General features: G+C 56.4%; 1 protein-coding gene across 1 annotated transcript; it reads right to left on the reverse strand.

Annotated features, from left to right (window-relative positions):
* Nucleotides 1–16,003, reverse strand: Ccdc88b (coiled-coil domain containing 88B). Its single transcript, XM_036203153.1, has 27 exons — nt 15,911–16,003; nt 15,530–15,669; nt 15,183–15,297; nt 15,035–15,104; nt 14,891–14,949; nt 14,732–14,815; nt 13,369–13,512; nt 13,058–13,206; nt 12,849–12,930; nt 12,565–12,723; nt 11,915–12,061; nt 11,636–11,744; nt 11,350–11,486; nt 10,135–11,256; nt 5,846–5,973; nt 5,657–5,774; nt 5,304–5,399; nt 5,089–5,229; nt 4,294–4,550; nt 3,856–3,999; nt 3,504–3,690; nt 3,267–3,412; nt 2,976–3,074; nt 2,628–2,794; nt 1,956–2,162; nt 1,739–1,807; nt 1–489 (listed from the first exon to the last, which is right to left on the reverse strand). The coding sequence occupies exons 1-27, from the start codon at nt 15,968–15,970 to the stop codon at nt 434–436; spliced, it is 4,392 nt and encodes a 1,463-aa protein (XP_036059046.1). The 5' UTR covers nt 15,971–16,003; the 3' UTR covers nt 1–433.
* Between the last annotated feature and the right edge of the window lie 1,432 nt (nt 16,004–17,435).

The raw sequence follows: 17,435 nt of genomic DNA on the forward strand, positions 1-17,435 counted from the left end.
TTCATGGGGTTACAGTTTTATTCTCTCCTTCATGTCCGGGACAAGACTTAGATATCAGCCCAGGCTTGTCCCAAGAGAATGGGCCTTGGCTTCCCATCTAGACCGTGCAGAGGACTCTCTTGCCCACTCTTGCCAGCCCCCTTCAACTGGGGAATCCCCCAGAGATCGCCTCCTCAATGATGGCTGTGTACCAGAGCAAGAGCCCTGGCCAGGAGCTACTCGTTGGGACCAGTCACACCCTCTGTTGACAAACTTGTCCCAGCTCCTTCGTAGGGCCCCAGTACGGGTTGTGGGGGACCTGGGAGTCCAGGCCTCTTTGTTTAAGTACTCTTCTTGGAGTCCCTGGGTCCCCCGGCTCTTGGGTTGCCTGGGAGATCCACCGGCCCTGTATTGAGGAGAAGGCTGCACTCCTAAGTTTCCTGCCCCCACAGTGTCACTGGCTGAGGGAAGAGGTAAGGGGGTGTTTCTCCGGTTTCTGCTCCTGGAGGGCTAGAGAGAAAAGCTGGGCTCAGGCTTCCTCCCCAGGAAGATCTGGAGCAGTTAAGGCAGCCCACCGGGCCCTGGACCTTCTATCCACCTGCTAGCCCTCCACCCCTGTACCAGTCTACCTCCAAGGTGTCCCTAAACTTCAGCTCCTCTCTGAAGCCTGTCCTCAGCCAGTGCCCTCATTCGAATCCCAGCCTGTTTGTTCTCTCTCTCTCTCTCTCTCTCTCTCTCTCTCTCTCTCTCTCTCTCCTTTCCCCAGCACTATAACAGTTATATGTCTGCATGTGAAATGCTTGATAGGCTTTAAAAACTTAGTATGAAACATAGTGGGTGTGGTGACACAAAACTATTATCCCAGTACTAAGAAAGTTGGGGCAGGAGACTTGCCACACATTTGTGGCCAGCCTGGGCAACACAGAGAGCTCTGGGCCATCTTGAGCTATATAACAAGACTCTATCTCAAAAAACCAAACACAATAGTAAGGCATAGTCAGGCATTCATATAATCCCAGCACAGGGAAGGTACAGGCAGGAGAATCAGTTCAAGGCTATATGAGACCTTGTCTCAAAAAGAAAAAAACAATCTTGAGCTGGACATGATGGATCACGCCTTTAATCCTAGCACTCATGAGACAGAGATAGGCAGATCTTTTTGAGTTTGAGGCTGGCCTCAAACTATGGTCTACATAGTAAGTTCCAGACCACCAGGCTGCACAGTAACAATCAGTCTCAAAAAGTAAAATAATGTAGAAAAGAAAATCTCATTTGTAATTTTTCCGCACTGACTACACATTGAAAATGGTAATCATTTAGAAAGACAGAGTTAAATGAGTCATGTCACTAAAATCCTTGTACCTGTCTCTCTCTCTTTTCTGGCAGGGTTGCTAACAGAGAAAAGACACACATAGCTCACAACACCATTTTCCCTTTTTCTCCTTTAAGACAGGGTCTTGCTCTAGAATCTAGGCTGGGCTTGAACTTTCAATCTTCCCAACCAGCCTCCCAAGTGCTGGGATAACCTGCACGTACCACTCACACTGTTCACACTGTATTGATATCAGTCCAGGCTGTTGGAGACAGTGACTGTTTTCAGACAGTGTTTGCTGTCTGCCTCCCTACACCAAAATGTTCCCTGCCATATCCCCAGGAGCACACCAGCTGGTGTTTGGTAAAGGATCCTTCCTCATCAGAAGAGAGAATTAGTGAATGAGACTTGCCAAGGACCCCAGACGAGTCACAGACCCCCACTCACCCTCTCGACTGGCATCTGTTTCATGTTCCGGGAGGGTCTTAATGGAGCCATCCCATTCCACTCCAGATCCTGGGAAATCAAAAGGCAGTCACTGGGCCATGGTGCTAGGCAGTGGGCAAGGCACACAGGACACAGAGACTAACAGGAATGAGTCTTCTCCCCAAAGGTCCATCGGATGAGGGGAGGGGGGCTCATATTCAGGGACTCTGTGTCTCACCTTTGCTATGGGCACTGGGTGCCCCCAGGGGGCCTGGCCTGCGCTGACGAAACCGCTGCCTTGGGGTGTCCCCTGGACTGAATGACTCAGAACTTCGCCCTCCAGGGAACCGGGAGCTGAGTCTCCTCCGCTGCCCACCTGCCAGGGTCTCATCTCCCAAGCAAAGCGAACTCTGGGCACGGCGCATGGGTGCCGGTGACGAGGACCCTGTGAGAGGCACATGTGAAGGGGTTTGGCATCATCAGAGTACAGGGAATCAAGCAGAGAGCCAGTGTGTGAAGCTGCAAGGGACCTAGCAGGTGAACCTGGCCGGTATGCTGCTAGCCCACACAAGGGCTGACACAGTAGCTCGCTGTGTGGCCTTGGGCGAGGCACCTCACCCTCTGGTCCTCAGTTTCCTTCTGTACCATCAAGGATAATGACCTTTCCCTAATGTGCCCTGCTGCTGTGAGGTCACTGGCATGGTGTGGGTTGTGTAGAAATGGGGAGGTGGCGATACAGGCAGAAAGGAGGAGCCAGGCAGGGGACTCCGCAGGCCCAGAGAGAGAGCAGGCTGGAGGCAGGTAGCAGGAAAGGCCTGGGAAGCACACGTGCAGGCCAGGTAGCATGGCAGACGCCAAGGGTGGGAGACATGGGATAGGGACATCCTGGTCCCCAGGCCCTCAGACCCACCTGTCCCATCTGCCTCCCTGCCCTCAGGGAGCTCCGTCTCCAGGGGGCCCCCCAGGCTCTCGGTGCTGCCAGCCCCATCGGCCCCCAGGCGTGGCCCCCCATGGAGGGCCCCCTCCCGCCGGGGCCGAATCAGCCTCTTCACCTTGTCTGCCAACCAGCTGCCCTTCCTGGGGGCAAGAGGGCATAAGAAGGGATAAGGAAACAGGAGAAGGAGGGCAGAGGAGACTTGTGTCAGGGGTGAACCCTCACTGAGACCTGCATCCCAGCCTGGCTCCCAGGGAACCGGGGGTCAGAGGGCGGGACAGGGCAAAAGTTGGCAGGGTCCCATTCCAGAAGGTGGGGCCTCACTTGGTGCGGGGCAGGGGCCCAGGTTCCAGCACACGGTACTGGTCCATGATTTTCTCCACCAGCTTCTGCTTCTCACGGCGTAAGGCATTAAGCTGGTCCCTGGTAGGAAGGGGAGAGAATGGGTTCACAGAAATTCTGGCAAAGCCCCTGGCAGCCACGTTGCAGGTAAAACTGCCCTATGCCTGGGATCTTTTCCTGGGCGGGGGGAATGGGGTCAGGACGGGAGGGGGGGCGTGTATGCGGGGCTCCCTGAAGGCCCATGAGGCATGGCCCTGGCCTGCGCATGCTCACAGGTATTCTCGCTGCTCTCGGTGAAGGTGGTCACGACTCTCCAGACTACGCTCCAGCAGCTCCCGATTCTCCCTGCTCAGGGCCTGTACTTCAGCTAGCAGCTGCCTGTTCTCCTCCTCCTGAGCTGTGCGAAGCTGGGTCAGCAGCTGGGGGCAGCAGCAAGGTCAGGATGAATACCTGTCCCAGCTTGGGCTGCCCGCCTTGGCCTCCCTAGGCTGCCCTGACACTCTGCCACACCTCACACTGTGTGGTCAGCCGGCAGGCGCTCAGGTCCAGCTGCTGGTTGGACTCACGCAGCTGCTGGCTCTGCATCTCCAGCTGTGCCCGCTCCAGCTCCAGCCTCACCAGGCGGCCCCGCAGTTCCCCACGTTCACCCTGGAGCTCCCCTCGCTCCCGAGACACCTCAGCCAGTAGCTTCTGAGCTCTTTGGGGGCAAAGACGGGAGCTCTCCAAGCGCCAGGAGGGCCACACCCCCAGAGAGGAGGGGAAGCAGAACACACAGGGGGCAGTGACTAACCCATCCCAACCCACTTCACACGCGGGATGCTCATCTGCGGAGTCGGGGGCAGGGCTGCACCAGGGCTGGTACCTGTCGTGCTCACTCTGAAGTCTCCGCAGCTCCTCCTCCAGGTCCCGCTGCCGATGCCCATCCTGCATCAGGCGCTCACGCTCTGCCAGTAAGGCCACCTCTTGTGCTTCCACACTGGCCCTCTGGGCCTGCAACTGCTCGTGCCTGTATGGATAAGGTCCAAAGGGCTGCAGGGGGCTGCAGCCTTGGCAAGTAGGCGCTGCATTGTGGGGATCTAGAAGTCTGACACCTCCAAAGCGTAAGCACTACACCTCAGAAAAGCCCCCAAAAGCAGAAGACCATGCCAAGGTGTCACCATTCCCAGCCTCAAAGTTGGGGAGCCCAGATCCCCAAGAGATCGGCAACAGGGCCGATGTGCAGAGTATGGAATTCCCCCCGCTGGGGAAGTAGGCAAGTGAGCATGCCAGGATGAGAAGCGAGCTGCTGGGGGAGTCTCACCGGCCCTGCAGCTCACGGTGGGCCAGCTCCAGGGCGCGCATGTTGGCCTTGAGATCTCGGTGCCGCACGAGCAGTCCCTCCAGCTCTGTCTCCTGTCTCCTCTGCAGCTGGGCCAGGGCCTCGTGGTCCCGAAGCAGAGCCTGCTGCTGCTCACGAGTCTCCTCCTGTGCCCGTCTTGCTGCCCGCACCTCCTCTTCTAGCACCCCCAGCTTCCTGTGCAGCTCCTGGCCCTGCATCTCCATCATAGACTTTTCAGCCTAGGGTGAAGCCAACAGGCAAGACCATGGCAGTGTGGCACCCAGCACAGAGGGAACACGGGACATGGCCCGAGGGCAGAGGGCAGAGGTTAAAAGCTGGAGAGAGGCATCAACGTGGCATGGAAAAGCTGAGCCATGGGGTTGGGGATTTAGCTCAGTGGTAGAGCACTTGCCTAGCAAGCACAAGGCCCTGAGTTCGATCCTCAGCTCCACAAAAAAAAAAAAAAAAAAAAAAAAAAAAAACCCTGAGCCATACAAGAGGCCCAGAACATGGATAGGACAGACGAGTAGAAACTAGGAAAGGCAGTGAAGACTAATGACTAGTACGGAGGAGAAGGCTGAGATGGGAAGGTGATGGGGAATGGAGATAGGTACAGATGTGGATTCTGAAAGCAAGGATGGGGAGAAGGTACAGACTGGGATGGCTGGGGTCAGAGGGCAAGCACTGTGGAAACAGGTGGGGTAGCTGGCTAGAGGATGGGAAAGGGCATGACATGACACAAATGGGCAGGGACAATGGCCCCAGGCTGCCACCCACCTGCAGGCGGCTGCTGTGCTCCTGCGCCCGCTGACTCTGTAGCAGGAGCTCCTGTGCCCGGCCCTGCAGGTTCCCCAGCTGCCCCTCCAGATGCTGCAGCTGCCCCTGCAGAGCTGCCTTCTCAGCTACCAGGGTGGCATTCTGTCAGAGAAGGTTATCAGTGGCTAAGTGGCCAGTCTCCCCATCCCCTGGGCAACCCCTGTTCTGTCACTCACACTTCGCTCCACCTCGATGAGCCGAGAGTTCTGGGTCTCCGCGGTCCGAGGGTCAGCCCTCCCCTCTGTCGCCAGCCCCACAGGGCACTGTCGTAGCTGCAAGACAAGGTCCAGGGACACAAATAACAGGTGCCTCACATGCCTCGGGAAGTGTTGGAGCCCAAGAAAAAAGCAGAGCAGTCACCCCCAAGAAGAGGCTCCATCCATTTAAGAAATGGAGGAAACAGCCCCACCAGGGCATGAGATGAGCTAGCCCATCAATCCGGAGCTAAGACCTGAGCCCTGGCAGTCCTGGGTGTCTACTCCCAGGTTGGGGCAAGGGGCTGGCACCTCAGTTCCCAGGACAACTTTACCTGAATCAGCTCCTCCTCCAGCTTCAGGGCCCGGGCCTTGAGCTCCATTAATGCCTCCTCCTTACTGGTTGATGCTGCCCGAAGCTCAGCTTCCAGCCGCTGCTCCAGGCCCTGGTACCTACCAGGAGAAGCCATTAACACCCAGCCCTTACTTCCCTGCCCCTCCTTGTCCCCAACCACTGTACCCACCTCTGGTGCTGGCTCTCCTGTTCTCGTAGGAACTCCTGACGCTCCAAGGCTGCCTGTTCCAGCTCTCGCTGCAGATGCTCCAGCCGGGCGCCCAGCTCCTGGCCCCGTATCACAGCCTTTTCTAGCTCCTGAGGGCAGGCAGGGTAGGCTGACCAGGTGGGGTGAACATAGGGAACATACCTCTTCCCCCAGAGACAGAGAAGAGCTAGAGACAGGCCTGAGAAGGGGTTTTCTTGCTCTTTGCCTTGCTCTGTTACCCTTGCAAATGTCTTTAATCCTTTGGGTCTCTGTGTTCCCATCTGGTGGGCACAGTGGTTCACATCTGTAATACCAGCACTCAAGAAGCTGAGGCAGGAGGATGGCTACAAAGTTAAAGCCAGCCTGGGCTACATAATGAGGTCTAGGCTCAATGTGAGGCCTTGTCTAAGACCTGGAAGCGGGGTGCAGTGACCTTGCAGGATGGATATGAAAGGGGTGGGGCCCTAACCCTGGTAGGGTGTGGAAGCAGCCCCCTGAGTAAGGAATCAGAGATGCACACTAAGCAAGTGGCTTCACCTCTTTGAGCCCATAGTTTCGCATGTACCCAGGAGGGTGAGGAGCCCTGGGAGCTGCCACATCAGCCATGTGCAGGGACTCAGTGGAGGTAGACCCGCAGAGTACTCTCCACCACAAAGGGGTGAGAGCAGGCAGAACAGGAGCTCACGATCTTGGGCCTAACCACAGTGCAGGGCTGCAGAGGTTGGGTCAGAGACCATGGCATTTGGCAGTTGGACCACAACATTCCATGGTAGGGGTGGAAGGTCAACTCTGGCCAGTGAGCTCCAGGGAGAAGGAGACCAAACCATTCCAACTCCTGGGGACCCTGGAAAGATGAAGCTACACGAAGGTAACCCTACCAGCCACTGGCCACATCCCGCCTCTGAAAACTAAGACTGTTGAGCCATCATCCTAGGTAACACTCTCCACACCCTGCTCTGGGCACCTTAGTTCCCAACAGATGTGGGCATGGCCTCTGGGTGAAAATCTGCAATTCAGCTGGGGGGTAGTGGCACATGCCTTTAACCAGCACTCAGGAAACAGAGCCAGACAAATCTCTGAGTTCAAGAGAGTGAGCTCCAGGACAGCTAGGGAAAATTAAAAAAAACCATGTCTCAGAGAGAGAGAGAGAAATAGAGAGAGAGAGAGGAGGAGGAGGAGAAAAATTACAATTCCCATAAGGCTTTGCTGCCTAGCTGGCCACTAGGGCCCTGGCACCGCTAGAGATAAAAAAGAACTATAGTGCAGATGAAAGTGGAGGCCTGGGGCACTGCCCACTCCCTGTTCTGGCTATAGCCATACCAAGTGCTCCTCTGCCCAGCCTGAGAGGCTCCATGCCCACATGAAAGCCTCGGGATCTCTTCTGTCTGCCTGCTGGCCAGCTCCTTTAGTGTCACATCCAGGCAGCGTCCAGAACGGTTGCAGTCAGGAAATCCTCCCAATTCTCTCTACCCCCAGCCTCTCCCACACTCAGAGTCCTCAGAGCCAGCTCTTCCAGGCCCGCCCTTACTGCCTCTGCCAGCCTACCACCAGTCCCTCACCCCCAAAAGCAAAAGTGTACTGGAGCCAGGCACACCCTAAGCTCTTGCCACACATTGTTTTGCGAGATCCTATCAGACAGGAACAGTTTTTGGTTTTCCTCTCATCTCTGTCTCTGCCCCCCAACCCTGGATCTTTTGTATCCTCCCTCTTTGGTTATGTATTTATTTATTTATTTCTGAGACAGGGTCTCATTATGTATTCCTGTCACTATGAACCAGGCTAACCTCAGACTCAGATCTATCTGCCTACCTCTACCCCCGACCCCCAAGTACTGGGATTAAGGTGTGCACTACCACATTGGGCCCCCTCTTTAGCTTTAGAGGCTTTGCTATATAGCTCAGGCTGGCCTCCAACTCGCAATCCTCCTGCCTCAGCCTCCCAAGGGCAGGACTTCAGACATGCACCACCACAGGAGGGACAGGCAGTTTTGTTTCCACTTTACAGATGAGGAGCGTGACACTCAGAAGTAACTCGCTCCAAGCCACACAGCTGACAATCAGGGAGGGTCTGAACATCATGCAGTCCTTTACTGGCAGATCTCTGGGTCCAGTCCTACAGTATGTACCCCCAGAGAGACCCTCTCTCTTCATTGGCTCACGCACATCAGTTCTTACATTCCCTACCTATCTTCCCCATACCTACCCTGTGCAGTGCCTAACCTGGGTCAACCAGCCCCCCAGTCCTGTTCTCCATCCTCACCACTGGGAGGGGCCTCCACAGGTGTTCTTCCTGTCTGAGCCTGTGTCTTGTCTGTGCCCTGGGATGGAACTGGAAACTGCTCACCTGGAGTACCCAGTTCCCAGCCCTCAGCTCTAACACCCTTGCCATTGCTTCAAGCTGCCCTTGGCGCCGCCTCCCAATGTGGTCTAACCATTCTGTTTGTCTCCAGCCTCCAGAGGTACCATTTACACACAAAAGCCCCAGCCTCTCCCTCAGCACAGAAGGAAGCTCTCACCATGCCCAACAAGAACCCTGCTTAGCCCGGGGTGGAGGTGCACGCCTGGAATCCCAGCACTCTGGGAGCAGAGCCATATGGATCTCTGTGAGTTCGAGGCCAGCTTGGTCTACAGAGCAAGATCCAGGACAGGCTCCAAAACTACACAGAGAAACCCTGTCTTGAAAAAAACAAAACAAAAAACAAAAAACAAAACCAAATAAAAAGAACCCTGCTTAATTCCTCCTCGGCCTCACCTCTCCTGACTTCTGTTCCTCCCCCACCTCCTCCTGGAAGCCTTCCCTGATGTATCCAGCTTGGACTCATGGCCACCTGCACTCATGGCCCCCTGCACTGTCCTGTCTCCTCCACACCTGTGCATATGGACGGCTCCCCTACCTGGTCATCGCTGTGCACACAGCCTGGTACAGAGCCTTGGCTGGCCTCACGAAGTGTGCAAATGAATAAATGAACAAAAGCATTTCTAGCCATTCCCTCCCCTCCAGCACTGCCCCCGTCAGCCTTACCTGCCACGGTCACCCCTGCCTCTTGAGGGGCCTAGGCTCCCATCCACCAAGGTGACTCTCCTCAAACTCAACCCCATGTGGGTCTGCCCACACCCTGAGGCTTTCCATGCAAGACAGAGTAGCAACCCCTTCAAAGCTGGCTGCTGCCGTGACTTTTTCCAGGTCCCCCAGCATCCCCAATGCCTTGGAGTCCTTGTCCCTCCTCCCCAAAGCTCTTAACCTTTCAGCATTCAGTGAAATCGTGGTGATTTTTCCTGGAGGCCCCTCACACCCAGACAGGCCTTTCCACCCCCTCCTGCGTATTCTGCTGGCACTTCTTTAGTAAATGTTTTCATTTTTGTGTTCTCCCTAGACAAAGTCTCGTGTAGCTCAGGCTAGCCTCCAGTTCATTATATCGTCAAGGACGTCTGTGCTGTCAACTTGACACAAGCCATTCACCTGGGATCAGGGAGCCTCAGCTGAGAAAATGCCCATGTCAAGTTCTCCATAGGCAAGTCTGTAGGGCATTCTCTTGGTTAATAATTAATGTGGGAGATCCCAGGCCACCGTGAGCGGCACTGACCCTGGAGAGGATGTCCTGAGTTATATAAAAAAGCAAAGTGAGTACGCCATGAAGAGAAGCCAGTAAGCAGGGCCCCCCAGGACCCCTGCTTCATTCTGTTCCTGCCTCCAAGTTCCTGCTTTGGGTCCTTGCCCTGACTTTCTTCATGATGTACTGTCACCTGTAAGGTAAAATAAAACCCAACTGGCTTTTTTTTAAGGTCATGGCATTTAACACAGCCATAGAACAATGGCCTTGAACAACTTCTAATCCTCCTGCCTCCATATGCTGAGTGCTGAGATGACAGGCATATGCCACCTTGTCTAGTTTATGTAGAGTTGGGTATGGACCTGGGGCTTTGTGAATGGACTCCATCCCCAGCTCCTAAGGAACCATTGTTGGGGCACTTATGGCCAGGTATGAGCCAGGTCCTTTCCACAATGATCCTGGTCTGCCAACAGACCATGAGGGCTGCAGGGCACAGCATCTTTGTTGTAAAACACAGGAAGAGGGAACGAGGGTGAAGGGGCGGAGCCTTTCACAACAGAGTGCAGGATAGACCACCGGATTGGCTGTGTGAGTCCCTCCTGAAGCCTGTATCCTGCAACAGCAGGAGTGGCCTGGACTTTCTACCTTCTGTCCCATCTCAGTGCAGTGAAGGAACCAGCAACTGGCCCAGTCCCTGACCCACTGGCCATACCCCACATACCTCCCTGAGGGCTTGTTTCTCCAGATGCTCCCTCTCAGCCTCCTCCAGATGACAACGGACCTGGCCCTCCAGAGCCTGCACCTGCTGCTCGGCAGCCTCGGCTTGAGCCCGCAGCCTGGGCCCCTCACGTTCCCACTGCCTTCGCTCCCGGCCTGCTGCTGCTAGCGCCTCTGCCAGCGCCTCCCGCTCTCGCGATGCAGCCTCCAGCTCCAGGCTCGCTGTTTCCACCGCTTCACGCAGTCGGGCCTGCTCCCGGGCCTGGGTCTCTGCCTCCTGATGGGCCTCAGCCTCTGCTCTGCGCGCTTGGGCCAGCTCCTCAGAGAGGCAGGTAGCCTCTGCACTTCGGGCCTCCAGTCTCTGGGCCTGGGCTTGCAGTTTAGCCTCAAGGCCCACAACCTCTCTCCTTAGCTGTGCTACCTCCTCTCTGAGGGCCTGCTCCTCTGGGGCAGCACAGGCATTAGGAGCCTCTTCTGATGTCTGATGTGGTTTCTGAGGGACCAGTTTACTGAGCAACCCCTCGGGCCTCTGTTCATGCCCTCCTGCGTCTGTCTGATGCTTGGACAGTTCTAGGCCCTGATCCAGAGTCCCCTGATCCTTCAGTGGCTCCTGGAGTTTGAACTCTGAAGACCTGGGCCTGCACTCAGGGCTCTCCTGTTTGAGGACCTGGGTCTCGGGCACCAATTCCCCTTGGAGAGCCTCCCTGCTTCCAGTCTCTCCTGGCAACTCCTGCACCTCAATTCTGATCTCCGGACCCTGTGGTAGGGCCCAGACAATAGGGCCCTGGAGAGAGGCTCTCTGGCTGGACTTCTCCAGAGATCCATGTGTTTCCACAGTAGGGTCTGATTCTTGGGGAGTTAGGACTGAGGTCTGGGGATCCTGAGAAAGCATCTTGAAAGAACTCTCCATCACCTCTGGATGTGAGTCAGGTGCCTGGGGACACTCAGATGACCTTGTGATGTCAGAGTCTGAGGCTGAGGAAGCCAGGTCCAAGGAGTCAGGGCCTTCGCCTCCCCTCTGGCAAGACCAGCTTTTGAGGCTGTGATCTGGGGCCCCAGGAGTTGGGGGAGCCCCACTGGGCCCAGGCAGCATGGCATCCTTGCTCTGCTCCTCCAGCAGAGGGCGCTGAGGACATATGAGAAGGACAGTGTGGGAGGGGGGCATTAGGATGGGGTGGGGGTGGTAACCAGTAAGGATAAGGATGCTGGAGGGACCTACCTGGCTGTCAAGCTGCTCCTGCATCATCTGCAGCAGGCCTCGAAGCTCCTGATTCTCCCGTTCCACTGCCCTTAGCCGCCCAGCCTCTGCTTCCCTCACCTCATCCTGCAGTGAGGGTGCTGCTCCCGGTAGGGGAGCTGGGGATGTGGCCAAGTCAGGACTCTATCCACCCTCCCTGACTTCCCATCAACACCACTCAGAGACCTAGTAAGGGCATGAAAACAAGTCCTCCCCATCCAGGCTGCCTCCACCCCAGATCCTCACCCCCACCCTAGGCCCCACTCACCCTCCCCAGGGGACCCTGGGGGTGGCTCCAGGCTCCTCTGAAGTTCCAGCTCCAGCTCCACATTTTCCTCCACCAGCTGCTCCAACTGATGCCGCAGAGAATCCAGCTCCTGGGGTGTGAAGGAGTGGGTCAGCACAGCCTTCTTCATCTGGCCCAGGCCAAATGTGCGAATCTGAGAGTCCCCACAAGCTACAGGAACCACTTGGAGAAACCTCGGGCATCACTGGGGTCATGGGGGACCAGACACAACGGACAGATGGTCAGGTCAATCTAGCTCACCGCATGGGCCTCGCCCAGCCTCGTGCGCAGCAGCAGATTCTCCCGCTGGGTCTCATGCAGCCTGGCTGAGCGCTCTCGGGCAACCTCCAGCTGTTCCTCCAGCATCGCCTTTGAGGCCTCCAGGGCCCCAGAAAGCACCCGCTCCTCCTGGTGGGAAAGCAGTGGGGATCTGTGATGACACGCAACCCCTATGCTGTTCAGCACCTGGCAGTTCCCAATTCCTTCCCCCCCAGACGGCCTCAGACCCCACCTCCTTTTCCTACCCTCTCACCTCCGTCCGCAGCGCCCCAAGCTCTTGGCCCACCCTCTCGCCCCCCTCCAGAAACCTCCTTCCAAGGCCACATACATCCCTCCAGACCACACTTATCAGTACCCCTACTTGTTAGGGTCTCACTCCCCAGTTCTACCCGTGGCCTCATCCTTCTCTTCAAAACCTGCCCTTCCCTAGTCTCCTCCTCTTCTCCCTTCCATCCGCCCATCCTAACAGATCTGTCCCAGACTCCCCCTGCTGGGTCTTCACCCGTTTCTCCCTGCTACCACACCTCCCCCAACACACTTGGACCCCCTCCTCTTAGCCAGCCTCCTCCCGCACGCCCCGCCTCCAGGCCGCGCCCCCACCTACTCCGCCCCCAGCTCCGCCCCCACCTCACCTCCAGCTGGCCCTTGAAGACCTCAGCGGCCTGCAGCCTCTCGCGACAGCGCCGCAGCTCCTCCTGCAGGCGTGGCAGGCGGCCGGCTCGCTCGCGTAGTGCCTCTGCCTCCTCGCGGTAGAGCTCGGCGCGCTTCGCTTGTCCGGACAGTGCCTGGGTCTGGGCCAGATGGTGTGGAACTAGGATCAGCCAGCCACGGTACAGAGGGGTGAGGGGCTGCTGGGAGCAATCGGACCACGATGGGGAGCGGACAGTGGAGGGGGGGGGGTGATATGGGAGCGCACCTCCTGGCGGAGCCTTCGAATTTCAGCCTCCAAGCCCTGCACCTCGGCCTGGGAGTCCAGCAGCAGCTCGGCCTTCTCCTCCCTGGAGGGATGGGGTGATGGAGGGTGTCTGTCAGCCGCAAACCCACACCTGGGCCCTATCATGCCCCCCCGGTGCTGGAGACCCATCCAGGTTCCGCTGGCCCCTTCCCCAGGCTGCAGACACTCACACCTCCTGCCGCAGTCGTCTCAACTGGGCCTTGGCGTTGGTCAGCTGCAGAGCCAGATGGTGCGAGGGACCCTCTGCAGAAGCATTAGCAGGAGCCTCTGGCCACCGCAAGTGGGCTGGTTCCCGCTCCAGCAGCACTTCAGCCAACCGCTGGCGGGAGGGCAAAGGTCAAGAGGCACCTTCCAAAACCTCTGCACATAAGGCTTCCGGTCCCCACAAAATCATTCGGGGTTATGACAACCGACAGCCCCCAACACTGCCCCCGAGCCCCTCTCCCTACTCAGCCCCATGTGACTGTTGCCTGTCCCCTACCTGTGCCCCCAGATCACGTTCTCGAACCAGCCTGGACAGCGTCCCCATCAGGTTCCGTAACTGCATCTCCAGCTCCACAGCCACCAGCTCTCCAGACTCTGGTCCAGCCAGAGTCAATACCACACCAGCACCAGGCTGGGTCACCTGAGGGCACGGAGAACAATCCATCAAAAGGAGGGTGATGAGGTGAGGGTGGCTTCAGTGATGGCGATGGTCCCAGATGCCACCCACCACATTACTGAGAGACCTGGAGTCAGTCAGACTCCCTGGTAGGCAGACAGACAGAGAGGGGCCATGACTAGGTAATAAAGGCAGTGGCAAATTCCCAAGCTAGTCATCTTCCACAACCTCCTGACTTGAGACAAAAACCTGGCAGCTTTTGCCTCCCACCAGCAGGTCCCTGCTGATGACTGACTCAAGTTCAGGGCCTGACCAAGACATGTCACACAGCGGCTGGAGAGATGGCTCAGAGGTTAAGAGGTTAAGGCTGCTCTTCCAGAGGTCCTGAGTTCAAATCCTAGCAACCACACTGGAGCTCACAGATGGGACATGCAGAAATACATGTACACAGGCAGAACATTGTATACATAATAAATAAATTAAAAAAACAAAAACAAAAAAACGGGCTGGGCAGTGGTGGTGCACACCTTTAATCCCAGCACTCGGGAGGCAGAGCCATGCAGATCTCTGTGAGTTCGAGCCTAGCCTGGTCTACAGAGCGAGTTCCAGGAAAGGCGCAAAGCTACACAGAGAAACCCTGTCTCAAAAACAAAAAAACAACAAAAAAAGAATCTCTGGTTTGCCAGGCAGTGGTGGCACACTCCTTTAATCCCAGCACTCGGGAGACAGAGCCATATGGATCTCTGTGAGTTCAAGGCCAGCCTGGTCTACAGAGCTAGTCCAGGACATGCTCCAAATCGACAGAGAAACCCAGGCTGGAGAGATGGCTCAGAGGTTAAGAGCACTGACTGCTCTTCCAGAGGTCCTGAGTTCAATTCCCAGCACCCAGCACCCACATGGTGGCTCACAACCATCTGTAATGGGATCTGGCACCCTCTTCTCTATACATAATAAATAAATACATCTTTTTAAAAAAAAGACATAAATACATCTTTAAAAAAAAAAAAAAGACATGTCACACAATAGTTTCAGACCCATCAACTATCCCATCGGTCTTCAACCCTGCAGTAGGGGAGCAAGACTCTTCAGAGTGTGTCTGTAGCACATGTGTGCTCACCCTCAATAAACGCCTTTCTGAATTGCATGGGATTTCTCTGCTGCCACCTAGTGCGCTTCAGATCTTCCCTGCCTTGGAACCCAGTCAAGACCCCTAGACTGTGTCGCTTCCAGACTGCGTCAGTACCTCTTGGATTACAGCAGCCAACTCGCTCTGGACGTCAAGGCTGAGGCCCCGGATGTGACGGATGAAGAGCTCCCGATGTTCACACTGTGTGGACGGGAGGACCAAAGCTGGCACCCAGGGGGCTCGTCCCTCCTGTCAAGTCTCCCTTCCCCTCCTCACCTGCACTGAGGCCCCCAGCAACAGCCGAAGGATGCCGTCCAGCTCGTCCACTGCCTCTTCTGCTGGGCACAAGCCACAAGGGGTTAAGGAGGGACGCGGGGCAGGGACAGAGGTCAGAGGGCAACACCACCTGGGGAACAGCACCTGAAAGGGGGTCAAACCCCAGTGTCTGGAGGTCTGGGGGTGGCGGCAGGATCAGCAGCTGCAGTTCTTCCTAGAACAGGCCAACAGTAAGAAAACCCCCTTCACAAGGGGTTGCCAGGCTCCTTGTCGGGGCTTCCCAATGCCTGACCTGGTAGAAATCCCTCAGTCGCCCCCACAGATGATGAAAGTTCCACATCCGACAGGCTGCAGGACCATCGTGACTCCTGATCATCCGCAGGCCTCCTCCTCGAGAACTAGGTGCACTGTGGTCACCCAGGGAACATGGGTGAGAGGTTGGTTTAAGGACCACCACCACCCAGGCCTTGCCCTCCACCCTCAGGCTCCTCCTACCATTAGACACCCTCCCCCGGGTCTTACCTACACCCTCAGGCTCCTCCCACCATCGGACACCCCCCCCTTGCCCTTCACCCTAGGCTCCTCCCACCATTCATAGCGACCTCCCCTCAGACCAGCCTCCCCCACCATGTCACTTACATGATTCCAAGCACCCGAAGGAGTAAGGCCCCATCACTCAGCTGCAGGAATCTCTTCTCTGTACAAAGAGGCCCCTTATCCTCCTCCTCTGTCCCCGCTGATTCTTCTGCCTCCCCCACCAGCCCAGCCAGTCCCAGTGCCTGTGGGGCCAACAGGAGAAGTCGGATAACAGGTGGCCCCACAACCAGTAAATCCATTCTGAGCCCCTGATCTGTCCCAGTACACCCTGGGATCCCTCTCCTCACCAGTGCCCTTGAGTGCCTCTGGTCCAGGTCCTGGACTCTCTCTGCCCACTACTCTGCACATCCCAGCCACCCACCCCCGGTTCTCAGTCTGCCCTGATACGCGCTTCCCCACACTGCCCTCCCACCTGATCCTCACCCAGGTGGCCAGACTCCCACTCAGGAAGTCTTTGAGCCTGGGCCCCTTGGCCCCCTCCATGTTGGGGGTCAGAGTGTAGTCCCTGTCACGCTGTGGCAGCCACACCTGCTCTGAGAGGAAGAGGAAGTCCCCGGCTGGGGGATCCCAGGGGCCCAGCCACAGACCCTGTACAGCTTCCTTCTTCCGGGGTTCTGCCGGGCTACGTGTCCTGCCTCAGCACGCACACGAGCGCACACACACACACACACACACACACACACACACACACTCAGATAAGACTAGATACAAAGCTCTAAGTTAGCTGAGGGGAGGTCTACAGGGCTTCGGACTCCATGGCAATGATAGGGAGTCCCTTCCTCTCTAGGCAAGAGGGTGACCTCAACCTGGCACTCTCTGGTCACTGAAGAGGCTCTCTAGCTTGCCATGGAGTCTGAATGCCATAGCTCCTTCTCCTCTTCAGTTTCACCACGATCCATCTCAATCCCTGAAGCCTGCTGCAGATGCTACCGGTCCCAGCCAGCTTCTCCCAGGAGGGAGTGGACACTGACCCAGTCATACTGGGTCTATACTACACTGAGAAATGGCCGTGGGCCAGAAACCTCAGTGGCCAGAAACCTCAGTTGCCAGCCTCAGTTCCCATCTGTAAACTCCTTAAAGGGAAGCAGCACAGTACCAGGGGATGTGGCTCAGTTGGTAGAGGGCCTGGTTATCATGCACAAGGCCCTGGTTTAATGCCTAGCTCCCTATAAATCACGCCTGTAATTCCAGCACTTGGGAGGCAGAGGCAGGGGAATCAGGAGTTCAAGGACATCCTGGACTACCTATAGTGAGTTCTAAATCAGCTAAGCCAACTTATCTAGAAACTATCTCCCAAAATAATGATGATGCCGGGCATGACTGTGGCGCATGGGAGGCAGAAGCAAGTGGATCTCTGTGAGTTCAAAGCCAGCCTGGTCTACAGAGTGAGTTCCAGGACAATCAGCTATTTAGAGAGACCCTGTCTCAAAAATAAATTAAAAATGATGGTGATAATAGTCACACGAACTATGACATTGTACTACTAAAAGCGCGTTCACAGTCAGGGAAGGCCTTCCTGAGGAGGCAGGAGATTTGTGCTATCTCTGAGCTCACAGCCTGAGGAGAAGGAAGGGTATTCATGAATGCTGTGAGGCAGCTAGACGCACCATAAATCAGGAACCATAAATGTTCTGTCTCTCCTGAGATGTTTCCTTTGTCACAAGTGGCGTTTCTGAAGTCAGGTGACTGTTGCCCTTCAGCTGGCTTCAGTCCTGACTGAGCTGTCACTGCAGGCCCAAGCCCATGCTTCCAAAGCCCCAGCAGCAATTCCTGGGGAGAAGCTTAGAAGAGGACGCTGAGGCCCCACAAATGGGCAAATGGCGGGAGCGCCCTGAGGAGGGACCTGGCTGATCTGAGCTACTCCCAGCACCCCAGCAAAGCAGCCCTGGTTCCCAAGCCCCCCAGCTGAGACCGGTTTGAAGGAGTGCAGCTCTGTGGAGTATTCTGG

Source organism: Onychomys torridus, chromosome 1 (genome assembly GCF_903995425.1).
Source record: "Onychomys torridus chromosome 1, mOncTor1.1, whole genome shotgun sequence".
Classification (NCBI taxonomy): Eukaryota; Metazoa; Chordata; class Mammalia; order Rodentia; family Cricetidae; genus Onychomys; species Onychomys torridus.

Bases quoted from the DNA above. Each gene is read 5' to 3' on its own strand.
- Ccdc88b (XM_036203153.1), bottom strand. From the start codon at position 15,970: ATGGAGGGGGCCAAGGGGCCCAGGCTCAAAGACTTCCTGAGTGGGAGT. The intron at 12,724-12,848 runs GTGCGCTCCCAT...CATCTGGCCCAG, and splicing joins TTCGAAGGCTCCGCCAGGAG to ACCCAGGCACTGTCCGGACA. The intron at 3,413-3,503 runs GTGTGGCAGAGT...TGCTGCCCCCAG, and splicing joins GGCTGACCACACAGTGTGAG to CTGCTGACCCAGCTTCGCAC.